The 24,712-nt window shown below is 39.3% G+C and overlaps 1 protein-coding gene across 5 annotated transcripts in view; it reads left to right on the forward strand.

The window, feature by feature from the left end:
- Positions 1-21,295, forward strand: part of LOC116313381 (receptor-type tyrosine-protein phosphatase mu) — a 158,286-nt gene extending 136,991 nt beyond the window's left edge. The window contains exons 24-34 of one of the 5 annotated variants that reach the window (XM_031731057.2): positions 5,334-5,431; positions 7,745-7,861; positions 8,504-8,658; positions 9,922-10,057; positions 12,067-12,210; positions 12,538-12,711; positions 13,568-13,699; positions 16,512-16,637; positions 17,965-18,128; positions 18,320-18,455; positions 20,221-21,295. In XM_031731057.2, coding sequence (XP_031586917.2) covers positions 5,334-5,431; positions 7,745-7,861; positions 8,504-8,658; positions 9,922-10,057; positions 12,067-12,210; positions 12,538-12,711; positions 13,568-13,699; positions 16,512-16,637; positions 17,965-18,128; positions 18,320-18,455; positions 20,221-20,274 — 1,436 coding nt within the window. In that variant the 3' untranslated portion in view covers positions 20,275-21,295. Of the gene's footprint in view, positions 1-5,333; positions 5,432-7,744; positions 7,862-8,503; positions 8,659-9,921; positions 10,058-12,060; positions 12,211-12,537; positions 12,712-13,567; positions 13,700-16,511; positions 16,638-17,964; positions 18,129-18,319; positions 18,456-20,220 lie in introns of all 5 variants that reach the window. The other 4 variants (XM_031731058.2, XM_031731059.2, XM_031731056.2 and 1 more) reach the window with 4 other exon arrangements.
- Positions 21,296-24,712: the final 3,417 nt, after the last annotated feature.

Here is a 24,712-nt window from a genome sequence, read left to right on the forward strand (position 1 = left end):
CAAACATGCACCTATAACTTGGCAGGAAAACATACCATTGAACACTATCAGTCTTTGGCCTCCCCAGAACTCAGACCTCAGTGTTATTAACAAAACAAAAGGCAAACAAAAGGCCAGCATCCAAAGAAGAGCTTCAAGTGTCTTCCAGAAGCCTGGAGAACTATTGTTGAAGACTACGGAAAAAAGATGTTGAAGACTAAAAGTGGTCATACCAAAATATTCACTTTTTAGAATTTTAGAATTGCTTTATAAACAGTATTTCCATGGATGCATGCACGTGTTTCAATACATTGCAGCACATATTTCCCATTTTCATAGAAAAATATTTTTTTTAAAAAGAGAGGGCGGTTCAAGACTTTTCCACAGTACTGAATAGCATATACACTGGAAACAAGAGGAAAATATCTGGTCTCACTCAAATATTCAAAGTTTAGCTGCTACCACTTTAAGAGAGCACTAACCAACACACTGAAACTTTGTGTAAAAAGGATGACTTGTTGCCAATAAATTGATTCACCTCACAACTCAAAGCTGCTGTTCTTCTCACAAGCCAACTGCATGTGCTTTTTCTTATCTGGCACCCATGTAATCCAGATAACATTATTCCCATTTAATGTAAATAACTGTCACAAGCATCAACAGCAAACATGAACATTAAGGTTAAGGTAATGAGAGGGTTCTGGTTAAAAATCTTGAAATGCGCTCACAGTATCATGCTACAGAATAAAGAAAAGAAAAGCCTGAACTTGTGACCCTTAAAATAGAAGACAACAAACTGTTCTGATGGAAGTGATTTCTTTCAGGACGACAGCGTCCCGTCAGCATCAGATACAAATTGTAATTGAATGTTTTCATGTAAATTAAAATATGACTTTTTTGCTAGTAGAATAGGCTGTCATCAAATCTCAAGCCAACTAAAGACCATCGAGTGACTTTGCAAAGTAATATTAAACAGTGCTTATGAAACAATTGTGTTCAGTGGCTTCAGTAGAGTTACAGATACTTGGAGAATCAGTCAGTCAAAAGTGCAGCAAAGACATTCAGGCTGCATGCTGTGGCCCAGCACCGCCTATGGCTAAAGAAAAGAGGTGCTTTCTAGACATTTTTTTAACTTACTGAAACAGGTTTTTGTGAACTCGATAATATAAAAGCTCCACTTTTTCAGCTCATTAACTGCAGTGGCACATGTCAGCTTACAGCTGCAGAAATCTAGGATTTTAAAAGGAATTTAAAAGCATGCTATTTTTCAATGGAGATTGGTTAAGAAACCAGTGAGTCTAAAATAAATTCTTATCTCGACATTTGAAGCTGTTCACCCATTCTGTGTGAAAGTTGTCAAATCGTCTGTGTTAGTGATTCCTTTGTTCTTGTATATCTACTTATCAAGAAGCACTCACTTCCTCATGGGTGTCATCAAGTTACAGTCCAGGAAGCTATCTGTACCCATTCTCCATCTCTGCATTCACAACAAAGCATAAATTGGTTGGCTGAAGCTTGGCAGGAGCCTCCCATTGGATGGTTTATCATATAATGCCAAGTAGTATTGTGTTACTGAAGTCCTACACACAAGCTGTCCTGCTTCTCATTCTTTCTCTCCCAAACTTCTCAGCAATGTGCATCTTTCCTCAGGGACAAGTGTGGGAGGTAGCGGAGTGGGTGGCTCAATCAGGTTGGGTAGTTATCGTAGAGATGGAAACCGAAGTCCTACAGTTAAATCAAGATATACCACCACATGCAAAGCACAGGAAGTAGGGGAATACAGATGGAAGTTATGGAGTAGCCTTGTTCCAACTCTCTAGCTGTCTAGTTGAGATAGATGCTATTTGTATTTTTACTGTAAAAGCATAAACAGGATGGAAATGTGTTCGCAGAAATGATGGTTGGTTTAGAATCATTTTTTGTTTTTGTTTTTCATTTCTTTAAAAAGTCTTTAATTTAATTTAGTTGCTTTTAGAAATAGATGTTTTTAAACTCTGTCAAACAATATTGCACAATTAAATGCATGACAGTGAGGATGTGTTTAGGCACCCCACTAAGCAGATCAAACATGGCTTGATCAATCAAGTGAATAAAATGGTGATGACACTTTGTTGATGTCCTGAGGGAAATTAGGTTGTTGCAGAAGGCGTAAGTCAATAAGAAGCACAAACAGCACAATGATAGGATCCAGGAACTGCTGCAGCTCCTCATACTAGGGCAAAACAAATTAGTAACAATACAATATGATATATTCAAATGTGTTTTTATACTACATTCTATTTTAGCCCGTAATGATTTCCTAATCATTTTATTTCATCAAGCACTTTAGTTCTTCATTAAGGTTTCCCAAATTGTTGTTCGTTTCTTTTAATTGTGTAGTTAGTGGTTTTATGATCATGGCACTCGAGCCAGATACTAAAGCCCATATAGCTATGCAGTAGCCAGAACAACTCTCTTCATGCCCACCTTTGTTGTTGTTACTGCTTTTTATATATATCTTTCCCTGGGTGTCCTAGTGATCTAGTGCTTACAGCTGCAGTAGGCATAAATCCAAAAAGTGAGGTTTTTTTTAAAATAGGAAACCTTTTTCCAGCTACTATCCTCTCCCTTCAAGGCCACGTACATGTTCTTTATACACACTAAAAATAATGCTTTTGGCTGCATAGGGGATCTGAACCCTACTTTCCCAGGTGAAAGTCATCTGCATAACCCACAACACAAATTTCCCCAATGGCGTTTTCATTTTTTCACTTTGCACTGCTCACCTTATCTGGTGTACAAAGTCCTCTGATTAACCAGTGTTGTGTCATGGACCAGACTCTCTAATTTACTACTAAAGGGAAAGGAGGTGCAATGTGCTTCCAGAGTAACCAACAATATCTACAATATGCTAAAACTTTTATATGATGGATTGCAGTTGTTCAAATTTGTATGACAATTAAGTGTATCCTTATGCTTCCATAGGAATTGAGAACGTAAGTAGCAGCCAGGTGCTGCTAATCAAATGCACTTCATGAATTCTCTCTGGAGCAACATGGCTGATGTTTATGAAGTTACAGATGAAGAAGTTGTGGAACAACTTCCTTTAAACAGATGAAACCAAAATAGAGATGTTTGCTCATAATGCACCACACCATGTTTGAAGAAACTCAAATACAGCATATTGGCACAAACGCCCCATATCCATCATCAAGCACGGTGGTGGAGGGGTGATGATTTGGGTTTGTTTTGCAGCCACAGGGTCCTGGGCACCCGGAAGTCATTGAGTCAACCATGAACTGTTCTGTTTGGTAAAATATTCTATAGTCTAATGTGAGGCCATGTGTCTGAGAGTTTTGGGAACAGGACAATGATCCCAAGTATTGCAGCAAATCTACAGCAGAATAAAGGTGTTGCAATTGTCCAGCCAAATTCCCAATGCTGTAAGAGAGCTGTGCATAAACAAATGACTTCAAACCTCAGTGAATTGAAGCAATGTTGTGAAAATTCCTCCATAATGATGTGAGAGACTTACAAAGCTATACAGATTTACTATTTTACTAATTGCTGATAAAGGTTGTTCTACAAGATACTGAGTACTTTGTGCATTCCTGAGGAAAACTTTTTTTTTTCTTTCTTTTTCATGACTTGAGTTTTTACAGGTTTCAGTGGCCTAAGGTTTATTAAATTTACCTGCCACATAAATGACAAGGAAGAAAACGCCAGCAGCTTGTGTATCTGCCATGTTTTGTCTTAGCTTGTGCCTGTGTGTGTCTGCATAATTTGTTATGTCTCCAGGTAATTCGGGCCAACTCGGGAGAATGCACAGTTGTAGAGATTTGCATTCACTAATTAATTTGTCAGAAGTAATTTTTTTTTCTACTTGGTGCTTGATTAAAACTAATATTAATAATTTTAATTAACCAGAATAATAATTAAATTCAGCCCACAATTATTGCTCAGTGAAGTTTTAAATATTGGAGGCATTGACTGGCTCTCTGCTCATTTATTTTGATGTACACCAGACACATTTGGGTCCGGTTCGGTGGAAAGGTTGGTGTTGAACAGATGAGATGTAGTGGTAATTACTTTGAGCTTTGCCATACACACGCATGTGCGGACGCACGGAGAACAGCAGCCGTTGGGCTCATATTTAAATTTGTGATTCATTTTCCTTTCTTGTTTTCATCCGTGTTTAAGCTGTGTGTTGTAGAGTAAGCACTATGTGATGAATCTGATGTAGAAGCACTATGAATAAATTGGACCTGACACGTCTTTCAGCGCTAGATCCGTGAAGTGAAAATGTTGGAGAAAATGCCCTGTAAACTCTCTTGTTCCAATATGTCAGTAATACCACCAAATTTATGTTTGGGAGTTAATCTGAGGAAGAAGCTGACATTATTGATGAGAAAACATTACCCACAGCATGTACGTCAGCAGTAAAGCGCATTACCAAATTTAGTGATAGATGGTCCATTGTAACAAACAAATTCTTCCACTAATAAATACAAAAATAAACTTGGAGACATGGAAACTTGTGTACCTTAAAACAATTACCTAAATTTACAATCTGCTGCTTGCCTGTTAGAATGCATATTAGAGCTCATTTGTCCCCTGTTAGTCATTAGTAAACACTTACAAATGCTTTCTTCTGCACTACCATATTCTACAACTACTGGACTATTATCTAAGCGTTTACCCTAGTGACCCTCCTGCATACTAATCACTGATAGTTAGAAAGTTTTGTGTCTGTAAGGTGGTAATGCTACGAGTCCTTTCTCTGAACCGTCTGTTCTTATATAACAAAATGGCAAACTGCAAGTGTTAATATTATCCAAATAACCCTAAAATAACTCTGAATATGTCTTGCAGTCTAAAGTGAGGCTCGCTCATAAATAATTCTGTAGCCTAAGACTTATTCTGCAGTAATTAGGAGGGGAAAACTCTTAGGTAATGGCCTCGTGGTTTTAGAATATGACCATGCAAAATAAAAGTAGTAAGTGCACTTTATCGACTAATAAGAGCCAACATACCACTAATATTTACAATAATAAGCAACTGATTATTGCTGGTATATGAGCCTTAGTGTAAAGTTTTACCACTGAAGGTTATGCATTAACATGTTTTTGGATGAACCAGATTAACCAGATGTGTTTACAAGATGCCAAGCTTGCAGTTTTTTAAAGGGTACTGTTAATGTGTAACATGCATTGAAGCCCACAGACATTTGTTAAGGGAAAGAGCTAGACTGCAATAAAACCTGACCGAAGCCTCAACACCCCAATACTTGTGTGAAGCTATTGTAAGATATTTAAGGTAGGTTTGGGGGAAAAAAATATTTGTAAAATGTAATTTCCTCTCTATGTCTCTCATAGGCCCCATGCAGGAGACGGTATTTGATTTCTGGAGGATGGTCTGGCAGGAGAACACTGCAGCTATCGTCATGGTGACCAACCTGGTGGAAGTGGGCAGGGTGGGTATTTATGACACATTCACTTGAACTGCAGATCTCAAATAAGATTACCTTGCCCCCAGTCGACTAACAGCCTGATTGTATTTCAAGGCAAACTGAGACACCTTTTGTTATTATCTTTGAACATCAGTCCCCAGATGTTTGTGTGCACGCACGCGCTGACTTAGTGAGGCATGGGACTCGTGTGCCGCCAGCTCTTTTTTCCATCTATCTGATCAGTGAGAAGTGAGAAGAAACTGATTGATGGCCTTCATTACCAGAGAGGCATCCAGGCGTCTGACTACTGTTTCATCTCAGTGGCTCTATAACAGGAGATTAGACTCCGCTGAAGCCGCCAGCTCCTTCCAGGCTCCTCCGAGCAGAAACATCTCTTAATGCTGTCCACACTGGACAAAAGGGGACTGTTATTGAGTAGTGAGGACAGTTCATAATGTTCAAACTAATGGTAAAACCTTGACTTTTCTTGTTCACTACAGCATGTGGCCTGCCTCAGGGGAGGAAAAAAACCCAGAGCCCTGCTTCAGTCCTAATTTGTTCCACTTAACTCGCACTTTAGTTCCTCCTGGTTAGGTTATAATCAAGAGAAAATGAAGGTCTTAACGTACAGTGTAATGCTTTGACTGCCACAGGATTTTTCTCTTAAGAATTTTAAATACTTTCACACTGAAAGCCCTTTAAAAAGAGGCGCTCCTTGATTTTGCTGATGTGCATTTTTGGTGGGGCTTAAATGTAGCAGAGCTGATAATGATTCATAGCCCCATCTCTAGGTACCTCATTAGGCCTTTCCTCTACAGTAGCGGAGACCAGCCCACCCCACCCCGCACCTTCTCCACACCTGCTTAGCTTCGGCGCCGTACTCGGCGGGCCCCGGCCCTCAAACCGTCTGTTATATGATCCTTGTCCAATGGCGGGCGGTAGGCACAGTTGGTCACAGTGACGGTAGCTCCACAGAGGGCCCTATAAAATCACTCCGCCATATCACAGTGGGCCATCTGCTCGGCAGAGTCACTGATGAACTCTGGGAAATCCTGGCACACACACACACACACACAGAAGCACACACAGCCTCTCTCCCGCTGGTTTCACACAGGGGGGCGGTGCTCGGCACACTTTAATGTACGAGAGATTTGGTTTGGAAGTCAGCGTGCTGATGTGTGTGATGAGGTGATGCTCCATGTGCTTCTTTTCTATACACTCTATCCATATGAGTGACGACGTGTAAGACCTGTGCACACTCGCTCACGTGCTCATAAGTGTGCCCGCTCAAAAGAACATCTGTGTCTATGCTGGCATATTTTAGCCCAAAGGCTAATTCCCCCCCAAACTAGGCGCCTGATAGAGAGTGATCTAATAAGGTAATGGCTTTTGCCTAATTCAATCTGGCTGGAAGCGGACGGTGGATTTGTGATTGTCATCAGGGATTAGTCATCAGGGGTGTCAGAGAGAGGGACCTCAAAGTCCCCCTCTGTCTGTGTCATTCCACAAACCAAAATCTCATTTCATTCGTAATCAGCGCATAGACGCCAGGAATGAAAATTGAATCTACTTGTGGCTGATGTCGCATTTATACCTCATCAAAAATTATCATTCTCTGATATACCTCCGTGATCTCAATCTCTATTACCAGCCTTACTCCCCCTGTATCAACAGTTTAATTGGGAAGGGGGGGGGGGTAATTTTGCGCTCTTATGATACCTAATACAAGTAATATTTCCAGTGGGGTGTTTTAGATTTCTGTTGGGAAATCTGTTTTAAACAGCTGAGGGTTTATTATTTCATATCAATATTGGATTGTCATTATATTTCCCTCATTTAATTGTTGTACACAATTTTTTTTTTTTTATGTTTTATCCTATTTCACCACACTGGTAGTCAAATTTTTAAGGTGGAGAAATCACACCCCCCCCATTGCACCTACACTGTTCTGTTCCAGGTTTTTGCACAGTCCACCTTTAGACTCATTTTCACATTATCGACATGAGAATGAAAAAGCAATAACGTGCGAATGAACTCTCCCATCGATACATAAGATTCCCATTTACAGCAGATCCTTGACCGGGGGCCGAAACTAATATGAAGCAAATCTCATTTTGATTTGAAAGAAATGCTTCAAAAGCTGAAATATCAGGTGGCAAATGGGGGCTAATGTTATGTGACAATTATCTTTATTGGAAAAAATGATGGCCTGGCAACTTGCAGAAATTCTAATATGAATGTGTGCAGTGAAGTAGAGCATTGTGAATATAAATTCATTGCAGTTAGCATACAGCTTGTGAGGATGTTGTGTAAAACACTTGGTTTTGTCACTCTCAGGTGAAGTGCTGTAAGTACTGGCCTGATGATACGGAGATCTACAGAGACATCAAGGTGACACTGATAGAGACTGAGCTGCTGTCAGAGTATGTCATCAGGACCTTTGCTGTAGAGAAGGTACACTTTAACCTTTTAAACACTTTTTTCCAGTTATAAATACAGTCATAACTTTTCAGATGTAGCTTTTCTACCTGAATAGCTGGAGAAGGACATATATAAGGCTTTTCTAGCACTATATGACAATGTTTATTAAATCGATGGGTGGATGTTTAACATATATTAATATGCAACCTAACCTAATATAACCAAATGGAATCATTTCTAACTCTCGGTTTTTCTCTTTAACTATTAGTTTATACCATATAACAGCTCCTAATTGTTACATTCTACTGTGACATTTTACAAAATCTTCAGGCAATGTCCATTCAAAGAATAAACACACACCCCAATATAACATAAAGGAATATACTGTTCTTTCTGGTACATGCAAAGTGCCCAGATAACTAATGCAATGCATATTGTATAATATCAGCATGACAGATAGCTGCTACAGTAGGTGAAGACACATGGCTACACTGGCCTTGAACATCCTATTCATTGCTAGATGAAACTTTGTACAAACCCTTCTTGTATCATGATAAAGAGTGTGTTGATATTCAATTCAACCTGTATTTACTTTAGAAAGACTTCACACATCCGTGTTCTTCTCACTACATTCTCTTTGCTTTGTGTGCTTAAACTGATGACTGTGTTCCTCAGAGAGGAGCTCATGAGATCCGGGAAATCCGACAGTTTCACTTCACTGGCTGGCCGGACCACGGTGTGCCATATCACGCCACCGGCCTTCTGGGGTTTATTAGAAGAGTCAAGTCCAAGACCCTGACCAATGCCGGACCCATGGTGGTTCACTGCAGGTTGGTGTGCACTCAAACTAAGCTCTCTTGTTGATAACTTGTGTTTTAGCTCTAACCAGTGTGTACCTATTTTTGTGATTTGCATATTTTTATACAATAGTCATTAGACGAATAGCGGCTCAGTGCAGAAGTTAGATATGTATAGCTAAGTACTGCCTCGTAGCTGGTATGTCACTTAAGTTTTCATTCAGTCTTTTAATCCAAGAACTAGTCCCCAAGAGGATACAGCAAAACCTGTGTATTTGTAACTGGGACAGTATCCCTGGAAAGATGTTGTGTTGTTAAGGTTTTTAAATATAATTTGCCATTTTTGCTGTTTATAGTACTGTGTACACAACAAGCAAAATTTGATTCACCTCTACTGTACTGTATATTGGGCTTAATGTACACTACAGTGTAGGTCACAATTATGGGATAGTGATAACTGCTAAAACATAAATCATAATGTAACATAATATAAATTAGTGGTTTCCAACAATTGTTGTCAGGTAGGCTCACAAACCCCTTCAGTTTACCATTTATCATATTTACAAGCTTGGATAGCAAGTTAGCAAGCTAACAATTCCCATTTTTCCATCATTCACAAACAGATATCCATTTATTATTATGAAATTACCTTTTTATCCATTATGTTTAGCCAGTAATCATTTATTCATTTTGTTAGCAACTGTTAATCCATAATTTTAGCCCCATTTTTACAATAACCTTCAGTGTTTTAATTCGTTTTAGCATTTTAAACTAGTTACATTTAGCTAATACAGTGTTTCAACTAGGTATATTTTAGAAGTTTCAGTGGTTTGTCCACATTGTTAGCCAACAGTTTTTGCTGTTACTATTTCATACGTAGCTATTTAGTTTTTTTTTTTTATCTGTTTTTAGTAATTTAGGCATCCCTATTAGCTACATGCCACCTAAACCTAATGTTAGCTTTGCTGCTTCAACTTGTTCAGGTCCACTTAATTCTTTAATTAAATTGTAATTTAATTTTTTTTAATTTAGTTGAGCTGGTCTCCCTGTGGTGCTTGGTAATCACTGCATTAAATAGCCAATTTGAAACATAAGTGACCTCTGGGCACTCTTAATGTTGGCAACAGATCAAGTAAAGCTGTTGATGTAAAACCCTAGTGTGCTCAACTTTTTATTGTTAGGGAAATCATTTAATCTTATTCCACCTCATAAAAGTTATATTTCTTTAAACTTAAAGCAAAAAAAAACAAAAAAAAACTTCACTTCTCATGAATAAAAATCTGTGTCTGTCCGCAGCGCTGGAGCCGGTCGGACAGGCTGCTTCATCGTCATTGACATCATGCTGGACATGGCGGAGAGAGAAGGCGTGGTGGACATTTACAACTGTGTGAGGGAGCTGCGTTCACGGAGGGTCAACATGGTTCAGACTGAGGTACTGTACGACTGGTTTAAACAGTTCTCCACAGAGACATCAGTAAAATACAGAACTGCAGGACTGCAGCTTGACAGGTTTTGGTCCTCAAAAGTGGATTAACTAGTATCAATAAATAATTCTTAGATTGAGCCCCCTGTTTCTCTGGTCCTGAACAAATGCTCAGAATTCATACCAGCCAGAAGCAGTGTCATTAAAAGCATGTTTTATATTTGGAACAAATAAATCATCGCCCGTCATTTATTAGTCGTTAATTCTGCAGCTTAGGTGATCCACAAGAGGTTTTTAAGCATTTTCCCAGTGACTGATGATGCTCATTAGTTTTGTAAATGCTGTATAATACGGTAGTTTAATGTTTTCCTGTCATTCACTTTCAAGTGCCAGTTCAAGTGTAACATTTTTCTCAAACAAAGATATGTTCATTATGTAATGAAACAATCCAAATAATTAACATAATCTGACGTTAAGCAAGTGCTCTACTTGTTTTAGTTTGCTTTTAATATTATTTGAATTATATTCATATTCAAAGCTGACATATTTATGTCTAGAACAGGAGTGTGGATTTTATTGTTACCATTCGCACCACTGTTACATTTTTAATGATAATTTCTCACAAAGGACGTTTACTGGAGTGCACACCCTAACTATTTCTCCAAGTGGTAAACACAAGTGCTTGGCAATACGCGCTGTAATAAAAGGGTTTAGAGTGTTGAGGATTTGGCTCATATTGATGGTTTCAAAACATCCCCAGCTCATCCTGTAGTTTTACGCTGATGTGGACAACCGAAAGACTCTGTGCTTTCCTGAACACCGGCCATCTGGAGGTGTCCATAGTCTCGGTGAATGCATCATTTCACCGTAATTCCCTTTAAATCACAAGCGTCATTGGATTTAATGGGCAAATGTTTCATCGCTGACGTCCGGATTGGGATTTGAGCAACTGGAGACCAAAGGCTGCTCACCCTGAGTCACTCTCCTCAAGTTCAGTGACCTTCAAATTCTGTGTATGTGTCTGTTTTCCCTCACAGGTGTTCAGGCTGGTTGGCACAGCTCCTCAGCCCCGCGGCCACACGCCACCATCCTACCATGCTTTAATTTAACCACGGAAATGAAATGCTTTGTTGTTGTTTACGTATTATGAGCTCAGATAAGCTCTATCAATCTGCAGATTGATAGAGCTGGTCTTACTGACCCAGGCAGGGATAGTCAAACTCTGAGGTCAACATTTCACGTTCTGCTTTAGACTTAACAAATGGCAACACATGTTCCTCTTTCAATCTGTAAATCTGACCCCTGTGCATGTGTGTGGATTTTGGTACAAAGTGACAAGGAAGTGTCAGCTGGAAATGTCACTTCAGAATAGATTTGCATCAAGCTTCAAGCTGTGTCGCCATGTCCACTGCTTGAGTGACTGACTGAGGAGGAGGAAATGTGTTACGATTTTATGTTTCAGACCGCACGCTATTGAGCACAGTGGGTGTTGAGCTTTTGTTTTTATATAAGAACTCAACCATTAACCTTCCTGTGACGATGCAATACTCATGAGGAAATCCTAACCTTGATAAGTTCACTGAGGTTTCATAGGATCCTAAAAAAACATGGAAAAGGTCAAGTCATTCATGAAAATATTTTCTGCTAGACTTCTAAATATTTTAGGGTTTTGAAAATGTCATACAATTCTGGGTTTTATAAAAGAATTAAATAAGCTGTGTACCAAAAAAATGCAAAAATATGTATTGTAACCTTTGAACAAAGACAATGACAAATATTAGACACAGAAACTGCCGTGGGGGTAAAGCTTAATCCCAGTAAGGTCATGGAAAGGTCACTGAATTCGTCTAGCAAAAACAGAGGAAAACCCTGGCTCACATATTTCAGCTCATAGCAGTGGTACAAATAAAATATAAAAGAAAACTTTTTCTTTTTTTTTTTGGTAAAGCTTGTCTTCTGTCATAAGTCATAGATGTTTGATGGATGCGCAATGAGGATGCTGTTTTTTTCAGGAGCAGTATGTCTTCATCCATGATGCCATTTTGGAGGCATGTCTCTGTGGCGACACCACCATTCCTGCGAGTCAGCTCCGCTCCGTGTACTACGACATGAACCGCCTGGACCCACAGACCAACTCCAGCCCCATTAAAGAGGAGTTCAGGGTGAGGAGTTATTTAATTAGACATACAGTGTGTGCAAATACATGATGACGCGTTATCTGAAGTGCGAGGCTGCTTTAAACGAATTCTGTGCATAAACGTACTTTATATAAATAGGTGATGCATCTAATATATAGTTATATGAAATGCGCCACCCGAATCTAAGTTTCATCCCAGTCACTTCAGGGGAGTCGGAGCTATTGCTAATGTAACTGATCAAAGAATTGCATTGTTAATTACCATATCGGGAGATAATTAGCGCACTCAAAACCCGAGTGCCTACCTTCCTGCGTCAGTATGACACCATGTAATTCTGCTTCAATCTCAAAGACACTCAATATGGTGACTCCCACGCTGCGGGTGGAAGACTGCAGCATCGCCCTGCTGCCTAGGAACCACGAGAAGAACCGCTGCATGGACGTCCTGCCTCCGGACCGCTGCCTTCCCTTCTTGATCACCATCGACGGCGAGAGCTCCAATTACATCAATGCTGCTCTGATGGATGTAAGGGTCAAACATTTTAGACTTTAAAGTAAAGTAATGCATGCTGGTTCAGATCATCTTGCTGATTTCATCGCTGTAATTTTAAAGTGGTAAAGTAGCACTGAATCACGAGGTGGTGAAACTGCAGCTGCCTGTATTTGTGTACTGGAACTTTAAAATGTTGCTGATTTGAAAGCAGGTATTTTGCATTTTTTCGTAGAAGTAAGACCTACGACATGTTGGTATTTCAGCCTGCTGTACAATGCTGATTTTTATGTGACTTTTAAATGTTGCTCATTTTTATAAAGAGTATACTAAGTCAGCCTTCAGATTTAAGTCTTGCAATCTTGACTTGAAATTTACTCACTGAGACTTTTAACTTGGACTACAGCCACCTAGGACTTGAGTTAAGAGCTGCTGCCACAGAATTAAGACTTCACAACATCTCTGCATCGCTGTCACTTCTAATTAAGCACTTATCTGTCAGTATCTAGGAAACATCAAAGGAAACAATCGAAAATGCTATGTCTAGCAATTTTTAAGGGGACCTAACAAAGAACACCTTGACAAGGCACATGCTCGCTGATGGACTTTTTGGCTCTTGCTGGGATTGAGCAGGTGACCTTTCAGGTACAGGATTGTCTCAGTCCCCACTGGGCTACATTTGGGAGCCAGAAACCACATTAAAAGTGCTCTGTCCTAAAATAATCTCCCTAGACATGGAATCTCCATTAGAAAACTGCTCTCAGCAGGAAGTCTGGTTGAGAGACGGAGGTCGTTTTAGAAATGGTTTTATTCTTGACAGTGTTGCACAAAAGCATGCACTTGGTCTATTCAGCATCAGCTCTTTCTTTTTCTTCTTCTTCCCTCCCTCCAGAGTTACAAGCAGCCTTCTGCATTCATAGTCACACAGCACCCATTGCCAAACACAGTAAAGGACTTCTGGAGATTGGTGCTGGACTACCACTGCACATCCATAGTAATGCTCAATGACGTCGACCCAGCACAGGTAAACCCGACCCAGTACATTTGCTTAAATAAATAGCGTGCAAATGAAATCCTGAAGGGGATACTGCAAGAATTTTACTCACACACAAATGAGACATGAGTTCTTTCATGACAATTTTTTTCAATCTAAAAGTTGCAAAAAAGGACATTGATGGGAACCGATTGAACGATTGCATTTTATTTTGATCACGTACAAACCCAGGGAAACCCCGAGGGATGGATCTATGTTAGAGAAACTATATATTTGTATCAATACTGAATATGCTTGAAATAAGGTATATACTGCAGGGTGGAAGGAAGAGGACTTGCTGTAAAAGTAGACGAAGAAAAGAAGGCCTGTGGAAGAGACTCCAGATTTCTCAGCCCGAGGCTCTGTCATAACACCCGGGGATCAAAGCCTGAAGCCAGGCTGCTCTCCCCATCCAAATCCCCTTTCCCTAGGTGACTGGCTGACTGGCTGGATAGAAAAGGCCTTTCATTCAATATTCTCACTGTAGCCAGCCCGTCAGCAAGCCAAGAAAGCAGCGCAGGTGGGAAGGTAGGAAGGGGGTGGGTGGAGGTTGAGGAGTAGATGGAGGCGAGGGAGGTTTACCATCTTCTCCATCAACATCTTTGTTTTTGCATCTGTTGAATTTGTCAAGTTTTGATGGGCTCTAAAAGGAAGGCGGAAAGTGGTGCTTAAGCTGCCACACAGACAGCATATGTGCTTCTGCTTTTGTGTGTAAGAGACACAAAGTAAGCGAATATTTCCGTGTCCGTCTGCATTCCCGTGTTGAGGTCTGTTATTTGCATTTTTCCAAGATGGTCCCTTTTTTCTCCCCCTTGATTGTTTATGACTGTGGCATGCATTTGTGACATGACATGTCTGTCAACGAGAGACGTGTCCATCTGCGTGTAAGCTTCCATTTGTCTGATTTAGAGCTGTGAGGCTGGCGACTGGCTCCACAGGTGCAAGTTCTTAACTGGGCTTTCTCTCATAAAGGAGCAGAAATGGAGGGGTTTTTACTGCTTTTACGAGGCTATCCTAGGGGGTTTCCGCTCAGTGCACAAGAGCAGTCAGTCTTAATATTGATAACTGCCGCTTAAGACTTGTAATTAGAGTTACAACTGCTGATTAGTGTTTATTTGAAACAATCTATTGATTGAATATTGATTAATCAGTCTTTTACTGCAAAACCCAAGGTAGGATTGCTTTGTCCATCTGACAATGCAAAAGCTTGTAATTATTTATTTTACAATAAGAGATCAGAAAGTCCATGCCCATTCCAAATTTGACTCATCTCTTGTTCAGGGTCGACTGCGTATGAAACCCTGCACACCTCCAGGACGATTGGTATCTTTATCAGCCCCTCAAAGTCCTGCTCTGACACCCGCTTGCATGTTTGCATCTGCAATTTTACCACAGATCTTAAATTTGTGTAGAGACCAATCTTCTGTGTCAAGCGGACCAAACATTTGTGTCCACAATCAGTGCTGATAAGAGCTGGATTTCTGACTATGCCCCAGATGCCAAACAGTGATTTTCAGAGAATGAAGAGAATAAATGTCCTCGCCTAAAGATTGAGCATCAAGTCAGAGTTTACATATGAAGGGCTGTTTACCATAAATGCCTCCCTAGGGTCAGAGAAAGGCATGTGAGAAGGAAGATGATTTAAGCGCACTCTATGCTGTGGCAGTGCTAGCATGACACTGTTGGTCCACTCACATTGCATTGAAAAGGCCACAGCAACAAATCTTCACTCTACATCCACCCTACTTGCCAAATTTCCCAGCCTATCACTTTGTTCTCTTCCCCAAAAATAAAATAAAAGTTGAATGGTGACTATTTTGACCCACTGGTGGAAATCCAGACACATTGTAGACAAACAAGTGCAGCTATTTAGAACGAGACATCCGCAGAGTGATTTAAAAGCAGTGTCGGCGCTAAAAGTGGTACAAAACTACCCAAGGAGACAGCCTTGAGGGGAAATGGGTGTGGACACACAACCTTTTAACTGTCTCTTGCAGCTTCAGCCTAAACATATAAAGTTTATTTGGCTGGAAATGATGTATGTTAAAAGGATATAATAATTTTGCTGAAGGTGAAATTTGTCAAGTTTGTTGGTGTGAAATCTTTAGCCGCTTGTAGGGATACTTGGGCTGTAGGAATATACCAGAAAAAGGACAGGAACAATACATTTCTTTCATCAAAAATACTGGCAATGAATTATCTTTCCATCAATCAATCTTTTGATGAACTTGCCTTTGATGACATTTTTCATCTTGGACATGAATCAATTTTTTTAAACTGCTTTTAAGGAACAAAGAATGTGCATGTTTTCTAAAGAGGGGGAAAAGAATTACCCAAAGATTTTGAGAAATTTCAGTTTGATTTGTTGAACAAAGGGTTAGTTGATTAGGAGAAAGCTCCCATACTTGGAGAACACCTGTGTTTAGTTTCTGCAATATCAAAAATATATTTTTTTTCTTTTTTGTATTGAATGTTCTCAAATGTGAAAAAAAATGTTCAATGTTCAATTTTAAAAAGAAAAGTACTTTGTATTGAATGAATTCACCTCTTTTGACTCTGCCTATTGTACCGTGTCACTTTGCCTTCAGACTTCCTTAATTTTTTTTGCAAGTGTATAAAAGGAGCTGACATCAGAGTCACTGTCTTTAGTCAGTATAGTTTGGATCTGAAACTAATAAGTCATCTTCCCTTTTCTTGTGTGTTTCCCTTTGTTGATTTGTCTGTGTGCTGGTGTACATGCATTTCTCTATATATGTGTGTGTGTGCGCGTGTGTGTGTATGTGCACATGCCTATTTGGTTTAGTTGTGCCCACAGTACTGGCCAGAAAACGGAGTCCACCGCCACGGACCCATCCAGGTGGAGTTTGTCTCCGCTGATCTGGAAGAGGACATCATCAGCAGAATATTCCGGATCTACAATGCGGCTCGGGTACGGAAACACAAAATGGACAAGCTACAAACAAAAAAAGCATTCTGTGTGATCAGGCTGACGTGTAGTTGTTGTTTTTTTTCTGCTTTGCTGCCCATTTATTTGTAACTTTTGAAACTTGTTTGTCTTCCCTGCTGTGAAGCCAATTTATTCTGTGACTGCACACCTCACACGTCCCACTCATACGCCGGCCTGTCCGTTCAAGCTGTGCAGAGGCAGAGTCATTGTGTTCTTTAACTATGCCACTGCACCAGTTGACTGGATGGAGGTGTGATTGCCACAAGTTAATTGTCTCTTAGACAGCTTGAGAAATTTTTCACATGTAGTTAAAAAAAAAGAAGCTGAAAACAGGTTTTCCTGTCAATTAACACATTTTGGGTTGAACAAGAACGCGGCGATGCTGAACAAAAACTACCAACACATACTTCTTATAAGTGGAATCTAATGTATCCGCAGCACAATGTGCAACTTCTTTTAAAGGTGACTGTTTCATTTACATCATTTTTGAAGTGGCCAAAAGAGGATAAATTATTTCATGCAATTAGTCAGAAAAATCATAAAAAGAAATACATTTGCTTTTATTTTGTGTCTCTTGTGTCATCCTGTGTAGATTTATTTTGAAGTGAGCCCCTAGGGAGAACCCTTCATATTTAAATTATTTCTAATAAAGAAATAACTCATGTGAAATTTAAGCTGAAACGATGTTTGTTTTTTATACGAGTTAAATAAGTATCACAAATCTAGTTCACTTGCATTTTGCTGGAATCGTGAGAGAACCCTCAAAGGGAGATATCTCACAACATGGCGTGTACTGACCCTTTAACTTTGAGCTACCAGACATCACTGCACAGACAGGCACCTGACCCATGCCGGCATCACCTGCAGTCACCTGTGTAAGCTCTTTATCCCAACAGCCTGCTCTGTGTTGTCAATAATCGCTCCTCATATTAACGTGCTGTAACATCCTCTGGCCGGCAGAGGCACCTACAGCATGTTAAGTGCACTACAAGCTAATCACACATGATCACGGACAAGTGTTATTGATCGATATGTCTGAGTGTGATTTAGAGTGTCTGTATCCTAGATTGCTTAACTATCTGTCTCCAGCAGCAACTGTGCTCATCTATCACCCTGTCTTATCTGCACGCTTATCTCTTCAGCGACTCCTCGCGCCCTTTAACCATCTCTATCCAGCCTCTGATGAAGCTTAGCTTCACCCTCCCTGCATCTTTACAGTCTGATTGCATCTTTATACAACAGCGATTAACTCCCTCCCCCCTACATATGTGTATTAACCTGGGATAACCGTTGTCCTTCCCCCCTCTAGCCTCAGGATGGCTACCGGATGGTGCAGCAGTTCCAGTTCTTGGGTTGGCCCATGTACAGAGACACGCCCATGTCCAAACGCTCCTTCCTCAAGCTCATTCGACAGGTGGATAAGTGGCAGGAGGAGTACGACGGGGGAGAGGGACGCACTGTGGTCCACTGTCTGTAAGTTTCCAACTTCATTCACTGCTGGTATTAAAAATGAAACATCTCCACCTACTGACTGAAAGCCTTTACTGCATCAAAACGCACCTCAGCCCTTTGTGAGCCTTCATTGTCAGCTTTATCTTTCTTTTTGAACTCTTCTTGGATGACATTGAAATTTTGATTATTTAACTTTTCTCTCACAAACATAGGAATGGAGGCGGCCGCAGTGGGACATTCTGTGCCATCAGCATTGTGTGTGAGATGCTTCAGCACCAGCGCTCTGTGGATGTTTTCCACGCTGTCAAGACACTGAGGAATAATAAGCCCAACATGGTGGACCTACTGGTGAGGGACACTGCAGGAGCTTAAAAAAAAAACTTGTAAAAAAAATGCAGTCTTCATAAATCAGAATATCGTTTTAAGTTTCTCACAGTACCAGTTGGGAATCTACAACAATCTAGGTATAATGGCTGCAGAAGCAGAGAGAACAACATATTGTCTTTCTGCATGTCCAAACCATCTCAGCCTTGGCTGTCTAACTTTGTCTCCAAAACACTCAACCTGGGCCGCCTCTGATGTACTCTTTTCTAGACTTGTCTGTTCTGGTCACTTCCAATAAAAATCGCAACATCTATAGCTCTGCCAGTTCATCCTCCTGTCTTTATGTCAGTACCACCATCTCCAAACCACATATCATAGCAGGTCTCACTACTACCTCGTAAACCTTCCCTTTCACTCTTGCTGCTACCCTTCTGTCAAAAATCACCCCTCATATTCATCTCCACCCACTCCACGCTGCCTGCATGCTCTCTTCATTGTTTTGTACGAATGACACTAGGGATTTAAACTTATTAATGTCACAAAAAAGTAATAAAAAAAGCTACTTTCAGTTACTGCCGTAACTACAGGGCGTCAGTACAGCAGTGTTGCCTTCACATATTTCATTTGGCTTTACGCCCTTCCTGATATTTCCCAGTTTGTGTGTCCTGGGGCCTTTCACTTGTGCATTACAACTGACAGTGGACCTTTATGTATGGTACTAAAGAGCAAAAGTATTTTACTTATTTATGACGTCAATAACTATTTTTGAACTTTTCATCTGATGCCTCCTCTCTGTAATGCGTGCATCAATGAATTCAATTCAGTTTTGTTTATATAGCGTCAAATAACAACAGTCGCCTCAAGGCCTTTTATATTGTAAGGTAAAGACTCTACAATAATACAGATATCCCCCAACAATAAGATGACTCCCTATGAGCAAGCCCTTGGCAGTGACGGTGGGAAGGAAAAACTCCCTTTTAACATGAAGAAACCTCCAGCAGACCCGCTCTGTAATTTTAACTTCCTCATTTTGTAAAGCTAGCTTGTGGGCTGTGTTGGATCATTTCAATGGCCACTTCTGGGCCCGAGAGTCATATGTTTGACAACTCTCAACATAAACTGTGGCAAGTTGTCAAAATCCACTTATATTGATACAGCTTTGAAGCCTTCATCACAGAAAACCTCAAAAATCAGGAATTAAAAATCAAGACGACACACTAAAAACCCTCGGCTCTGGACCATATTAAATCAACTCATATTTATTTAAACGTTTTCCGCAAGTGGAAGAGGAAGCGATGCGTTATGCTGCTGCTTGTTGCAACTTTTATGAAGAAGAAGTATCTGACAGTTTCCTCTGCCGCTGAAGATTTGTGAAGATGGTGATCGCATGATTAGGGGTCCGTATATCTGCATCTGTGACGCGTATTCCATAGTGACAAGCAATAAAGGCAATACCTTCTCATCCGCTTGCAGATGTCAGTTATTTATTAGTTTCAGTCTGGTGCAGAACTAAGATTGTTTAATGTGCCGAAAGCCTCGACTTTAAAGTCCCATTGATGTTTTGTCAGAGTTATAGGACTTAAATGATATGATTATCAAACAAACAACAAGCCCTTTGGGAATAGCAAAAATCCCCAGAGGGCTTGTGGTATTCATTTATGACTTAGGAGACACTGGGAGTGGTAATATTCCCACCTAGGCTTACTGTATATTACAAAATGACCCTCTGCTTCTCAGGCCAACTCCTGCACATCTCTAATGCCTCTGTCTGTTTCTTCTTTCCTGCTAGGACCAATACAAATTTTGCTATGAAGTGGCACTGGAGTACTTGAACTCTGGGTAACTTGGAGCTACCGCACCCAGCAGGATTTCTTAATTCGGGACATTATAGACAACTGCAGCTCACATGTGTGCATTATGCTAAGAGTGTGTGTGTTACCGACCCGACAAGAGTGACGTGCACACATGACCTCCTTTGACCAGCTCTCTTCCCTCTTCGTCTTCTCGATCTAGATGGGAAAGTTAGCAGAGTTGTACAGTGTTAAATATCACAGAATGTTTCAGTCACTACAAGCTAAGGAAGCCAGCAGAGGTGCAATGAGTTATTTTTTTTTAATCTTCTGCAGTGAGCAGCCTTCTCTCTGGATCCCTACTTTTCTGTCTCTGCCTGTAGTCCCGTGGTTGTTGCCTTGATCCGCATTGGACGACAAGCATCGGAAACACTCCAGTTTTCCATGGAATGCGATACGCTGTACATAATGTAATGTGTCCATTTTAATCTCTCAGATTTTTGTTTCACGCAGTTCATTATTAAAAGTCATTAAATGCAGGAGCTCAAAGCCTAAATGTTACTAAATGTCCTGTAAATTTATGACTTCCGGATGACTATTGCTTCATACTGTATGTTGGGGACAGCTGGCTCACATTTGCTTACCTTATTTCCTGTGCAGGGATCCAAAGCTTTATTTGCACTTCCATTGAATTTCTTGTTGTGCATATTGTACATATTTCTGTAGATTATTTATTCGCGGTATGTACTTTTTTTGTGACTCGCAAGTAAGTGACAATCATATGTTCTATAGGTTTGGTTTATTGACTGTATTGTGTGCTTTTTTTCAGTCATCTTGTATGACGGAGCAATTCCATTGTAAAAAAAAAAGAAAAAAAAAGAAAAGAAAAACAAAAAATGATTATATAAATGTATCTACAATATAAAAGGTGGATTATCTATTTTTGCCTCGTTTCTAAGGGGAGCTGGGGAGGATGGCATTAGGGGAGCATCTGTTGGAGAGATGAGGGTACTACAGGTGTTATCCAATGTTAGCTTTTTTTATGATGATGATTTATCTTAACTTGTTTATAGATATATATCAGGTCAGTTTAAAGCGCAGTCGCATGAATAACAAGATAGTTTGGTTGGTTTTGAGCAAATAGACGCTGCCAATAAGGTTTCAGAGGAAAAAGAGATTAAGGTAAAATGCTACAAAAATATAATATTAGCAGAATTTAGCAAAGATTTAATAGTTCAAAGGCTAATTATTCTCATTTTTCACAGTCATCCCTAAAATGCTTTTAATTCCTTGGAATAGAACGGTTATATTTTGGGAGTCTTTATATACGTAACCTACTGTGTGTATACAAAATAAAGATTATTCAAAGCCCTCTTCAAACAAACGCACATCAGCTGTGACAAAGCTCACTCTGGGAGACTTGTCATTTCTTTATTATAATATGAACTTCTGTCCTGTAAATTCATGGTCATAACTTTCATGAACTTTTGTACAGTTACAGTGCGTCACACATTAGATCTGTGATGGAGAAAAAAAATGCATTTTAAAAATCTCTCAAAAACTTCTTTAAAAGATTTACTGTATTTACCAAATTGACTTCACATTTTTATACACAAGTCAGAAAATAATCAAGCATAAAATTCAGCCACTAAAAGTATTTTTTATGTTCAGGAATGAAAGTAAATAACTGTAATTTGGCATCATAATAAAAGAAAATATGTGCTTTACTATTCCTTTTCAGTTCATGGATAACCAGTTCATGTTGCCATTAAAAATATTTCAATTTAAGAGCTTCAACATACTGGAGGATTAAAATTTTTTTTAAAAAAAGATTTAGGTAATTACCAGTACTGTTAATTTAATGTAACTGTGACATAAAACTTACACCAGGTAGTGGTCTAATAACTTTAAGCACTCTATGTGAAATGATGCCAAATCAAGTTTTTGCAGTTTGCTCATGTTTATTAAAAACAGCCGAGACAAAAACTGAAACATTTTGTTTAGTTTCTAATCAAAATGAAACTTTGCTGAAATCTTGTATGTTATTTAGTCTGCATCTATTGATACAGTACAGTGCTGTGCAAAAGCCACGCCTCATTTCTTTACATTTTACTAAGAAAACTAGAAATGCGTGCAGCAAGTTATTCAAATATGTGCAAACACACATGGAAATGAGTTTGAAAGTGTCGTTCTCCAACAGTATTTGGTATGACCACCTTAATTTTATCAGCACAGCCTGAACGCACTCAGGTGTTCTTGTAATTTGTTTCAGGACTAGTTCTCCAGGCTTCTTGAAGGACATTAAAAGCTCTCCTTTTAGTTTTGGCTCTGTTTTTTCTTTATTTATTTTTTCTGTTCTGTGTTAAGATCATCCCACACTGCTTCAATAATGTTGAGGCCCGGGCTCTGGAGAGGCTAGTCCATGATTGATGGTGTTCCTGTGTGTGTGTGTGTGTGTGTGTGTGTGTGTGTGTGTGTGTGTGTGTGTGTGTGTGTGTGTGTGTGTGTGTGTGTGTGTGTGTGTGTGTGTGTGTGTGTGTGTGTGTGTGTGTGTGTGTGTGTGTGTGTGTATTTCTATCCAGGTATGTTTTTACTGCACTGGCTGTCTGTTTGGGATCGACACACTGCCAGTGCAGAAAAATCATCTGATTATGTTGAAAAATCAAGCTAATCATTACACGATGAATCAAAATCTGACTATATTCTTGTCCACTGATAATTCCAACAATTTCAAAATTGTTGGAATACTGCTGATAGGAAAACATGTGTACACAAATTCAATCTATTTCATGCAAGTACAAAATATACAGACAGGGTGTATGTGTCCCAAAACTGATTTGGGACAATCATCTAAGACCATTTCCACCTTTGGTTTCATCTGCTACCCATAAAACTAGGTTTTGCATTCACACAACCTTTCATAATCCTGATTCAGCTGCTACATTGGATTACAATAGAATAATCTATTTAATTTCATCATTGATTGGTTGTTTGACATACTGAAATATTTTCTTCTTTCATGAAAATAATTTTCTCTGAGCTAAGCTTGCCAGTTTTCCCTGGTTGTAATTCCCCTGGTCAAATATTCAACCAATGAATGAATAGTTGGTTGTGGATCATGAAATATTAAAATTTCTGATGAATGAACCTCCAGATTTCTATTGAAATTTCTGATTCCTAATATTCCAGTTTTATTAGATCTCCTAAACCTTCACGTTCAAAATGTTCCTGTTCAAATAGGTACTAAAGAATCGTCAGCACCCTGCAAGCTTATAACGGAACAAATGCAGAAACAGAGGGGCTTTACCAGGGACATGACAAGACACTTTTGATTTATTTTCTTTTATTTATTTTTAGAGATGTTCCAGGTCAGCTCTAGTGTGATGGTTATATTGTGTAGTATGTGGTGGTGTAGACGTTTACATCATATACTCAAAAACCTTAACCTTGAACAAATGGCTGAATCTTCTCATTTAGTCTGTGCACACGCTCCTTTTGAAAAAGTTCTTTTTGAAACATCCTTTATATTGAAATAATATGAGAAGTTGAATTCAAAAAGCAAACTTTCAAGCTGCTTGACACCAAATTTTCAGCCTTTATGCAACCTGACCAACCAGAACAAACCTGAGCTTGTTTCCGTTTTAATCAAAGCCTGACCTAGAAAAAGCTTGTCAAGGATTTGCTGCAGTAAAAACATTAAAACGTATTACGATTCAGAAAGTTAGTTCCTTTGCTTTTAAATAAAAAAGTCGACTCTCCTAATGGAAGCCTAATGGACATAATGTTTGCCTCACCATATTTTAGAGTGATCTGTTGATAAATGGCATTGATTAAATAAATACATTATTAACATAAATATCCAAAGATATTTGAGAGCGGTGTTTCCAAATCTTTGAGGATTTAGGGGCAAGTGTCATGGACATCCAACGTTACACATCTAAGATAATTTCAAGGAGAAATTCTTGGTCATGATTTATTCACTTACAATGAAAGTTAATTTCATCAGGATAAATCTAGTGCCACTAAAGTCTTACAAATCTGGAGCCCCAGTGCACATTTGTGCCTTCTGATTCATTCATTTGGGTCTTTCTCCCTCTAGTGGTCTCCTAGAGTACTTTTCCAGAACCTTTAAAAGTCTTCATTTCCCGGCCTACTTGAGTTCAGCTTGTCTGAAAGTACTAAACACAGTTTTTCAAAACAAAGAACTCGGTAAATTTGGGCACAGATGCAGATCACTTTCTCTAAAATGGCCAAACGGAGCACTGGCCACTGGCACTCCAAGTGTGATGAGAAACTTTTAACCTTAAGGGTGTGTTTTTTGTTGTTGTTGGGGTGTTTTTTGTTTGTTTGTTTTGTTTTGTTTTTTACCAAAACTAGATCCAAACATTTTGCTTCACAGTCTTGGTTTATTCTAAAATTAAATGAACTATAATTAAAAGATTGCTTAAATTAAAAGATTGCTTGTAATATAGAAATATACAAATTTTACTA

This window comes from Oreochromis aureus, linkage group 18 (assembly GCF_013358895.1).
Source record: "Oreochromis aureus strain Israel breed Guangdong linkage group 18, ZZ_aureus, whole genome shotgun sequence".
In the NCBI taxonomy this organism is placed as follows: Eukaryota; Metazoa; Chordata; class Actinopteri; order Cichliformes; family Cichlidae; genus Oreochromis; species Oreochromis aureus.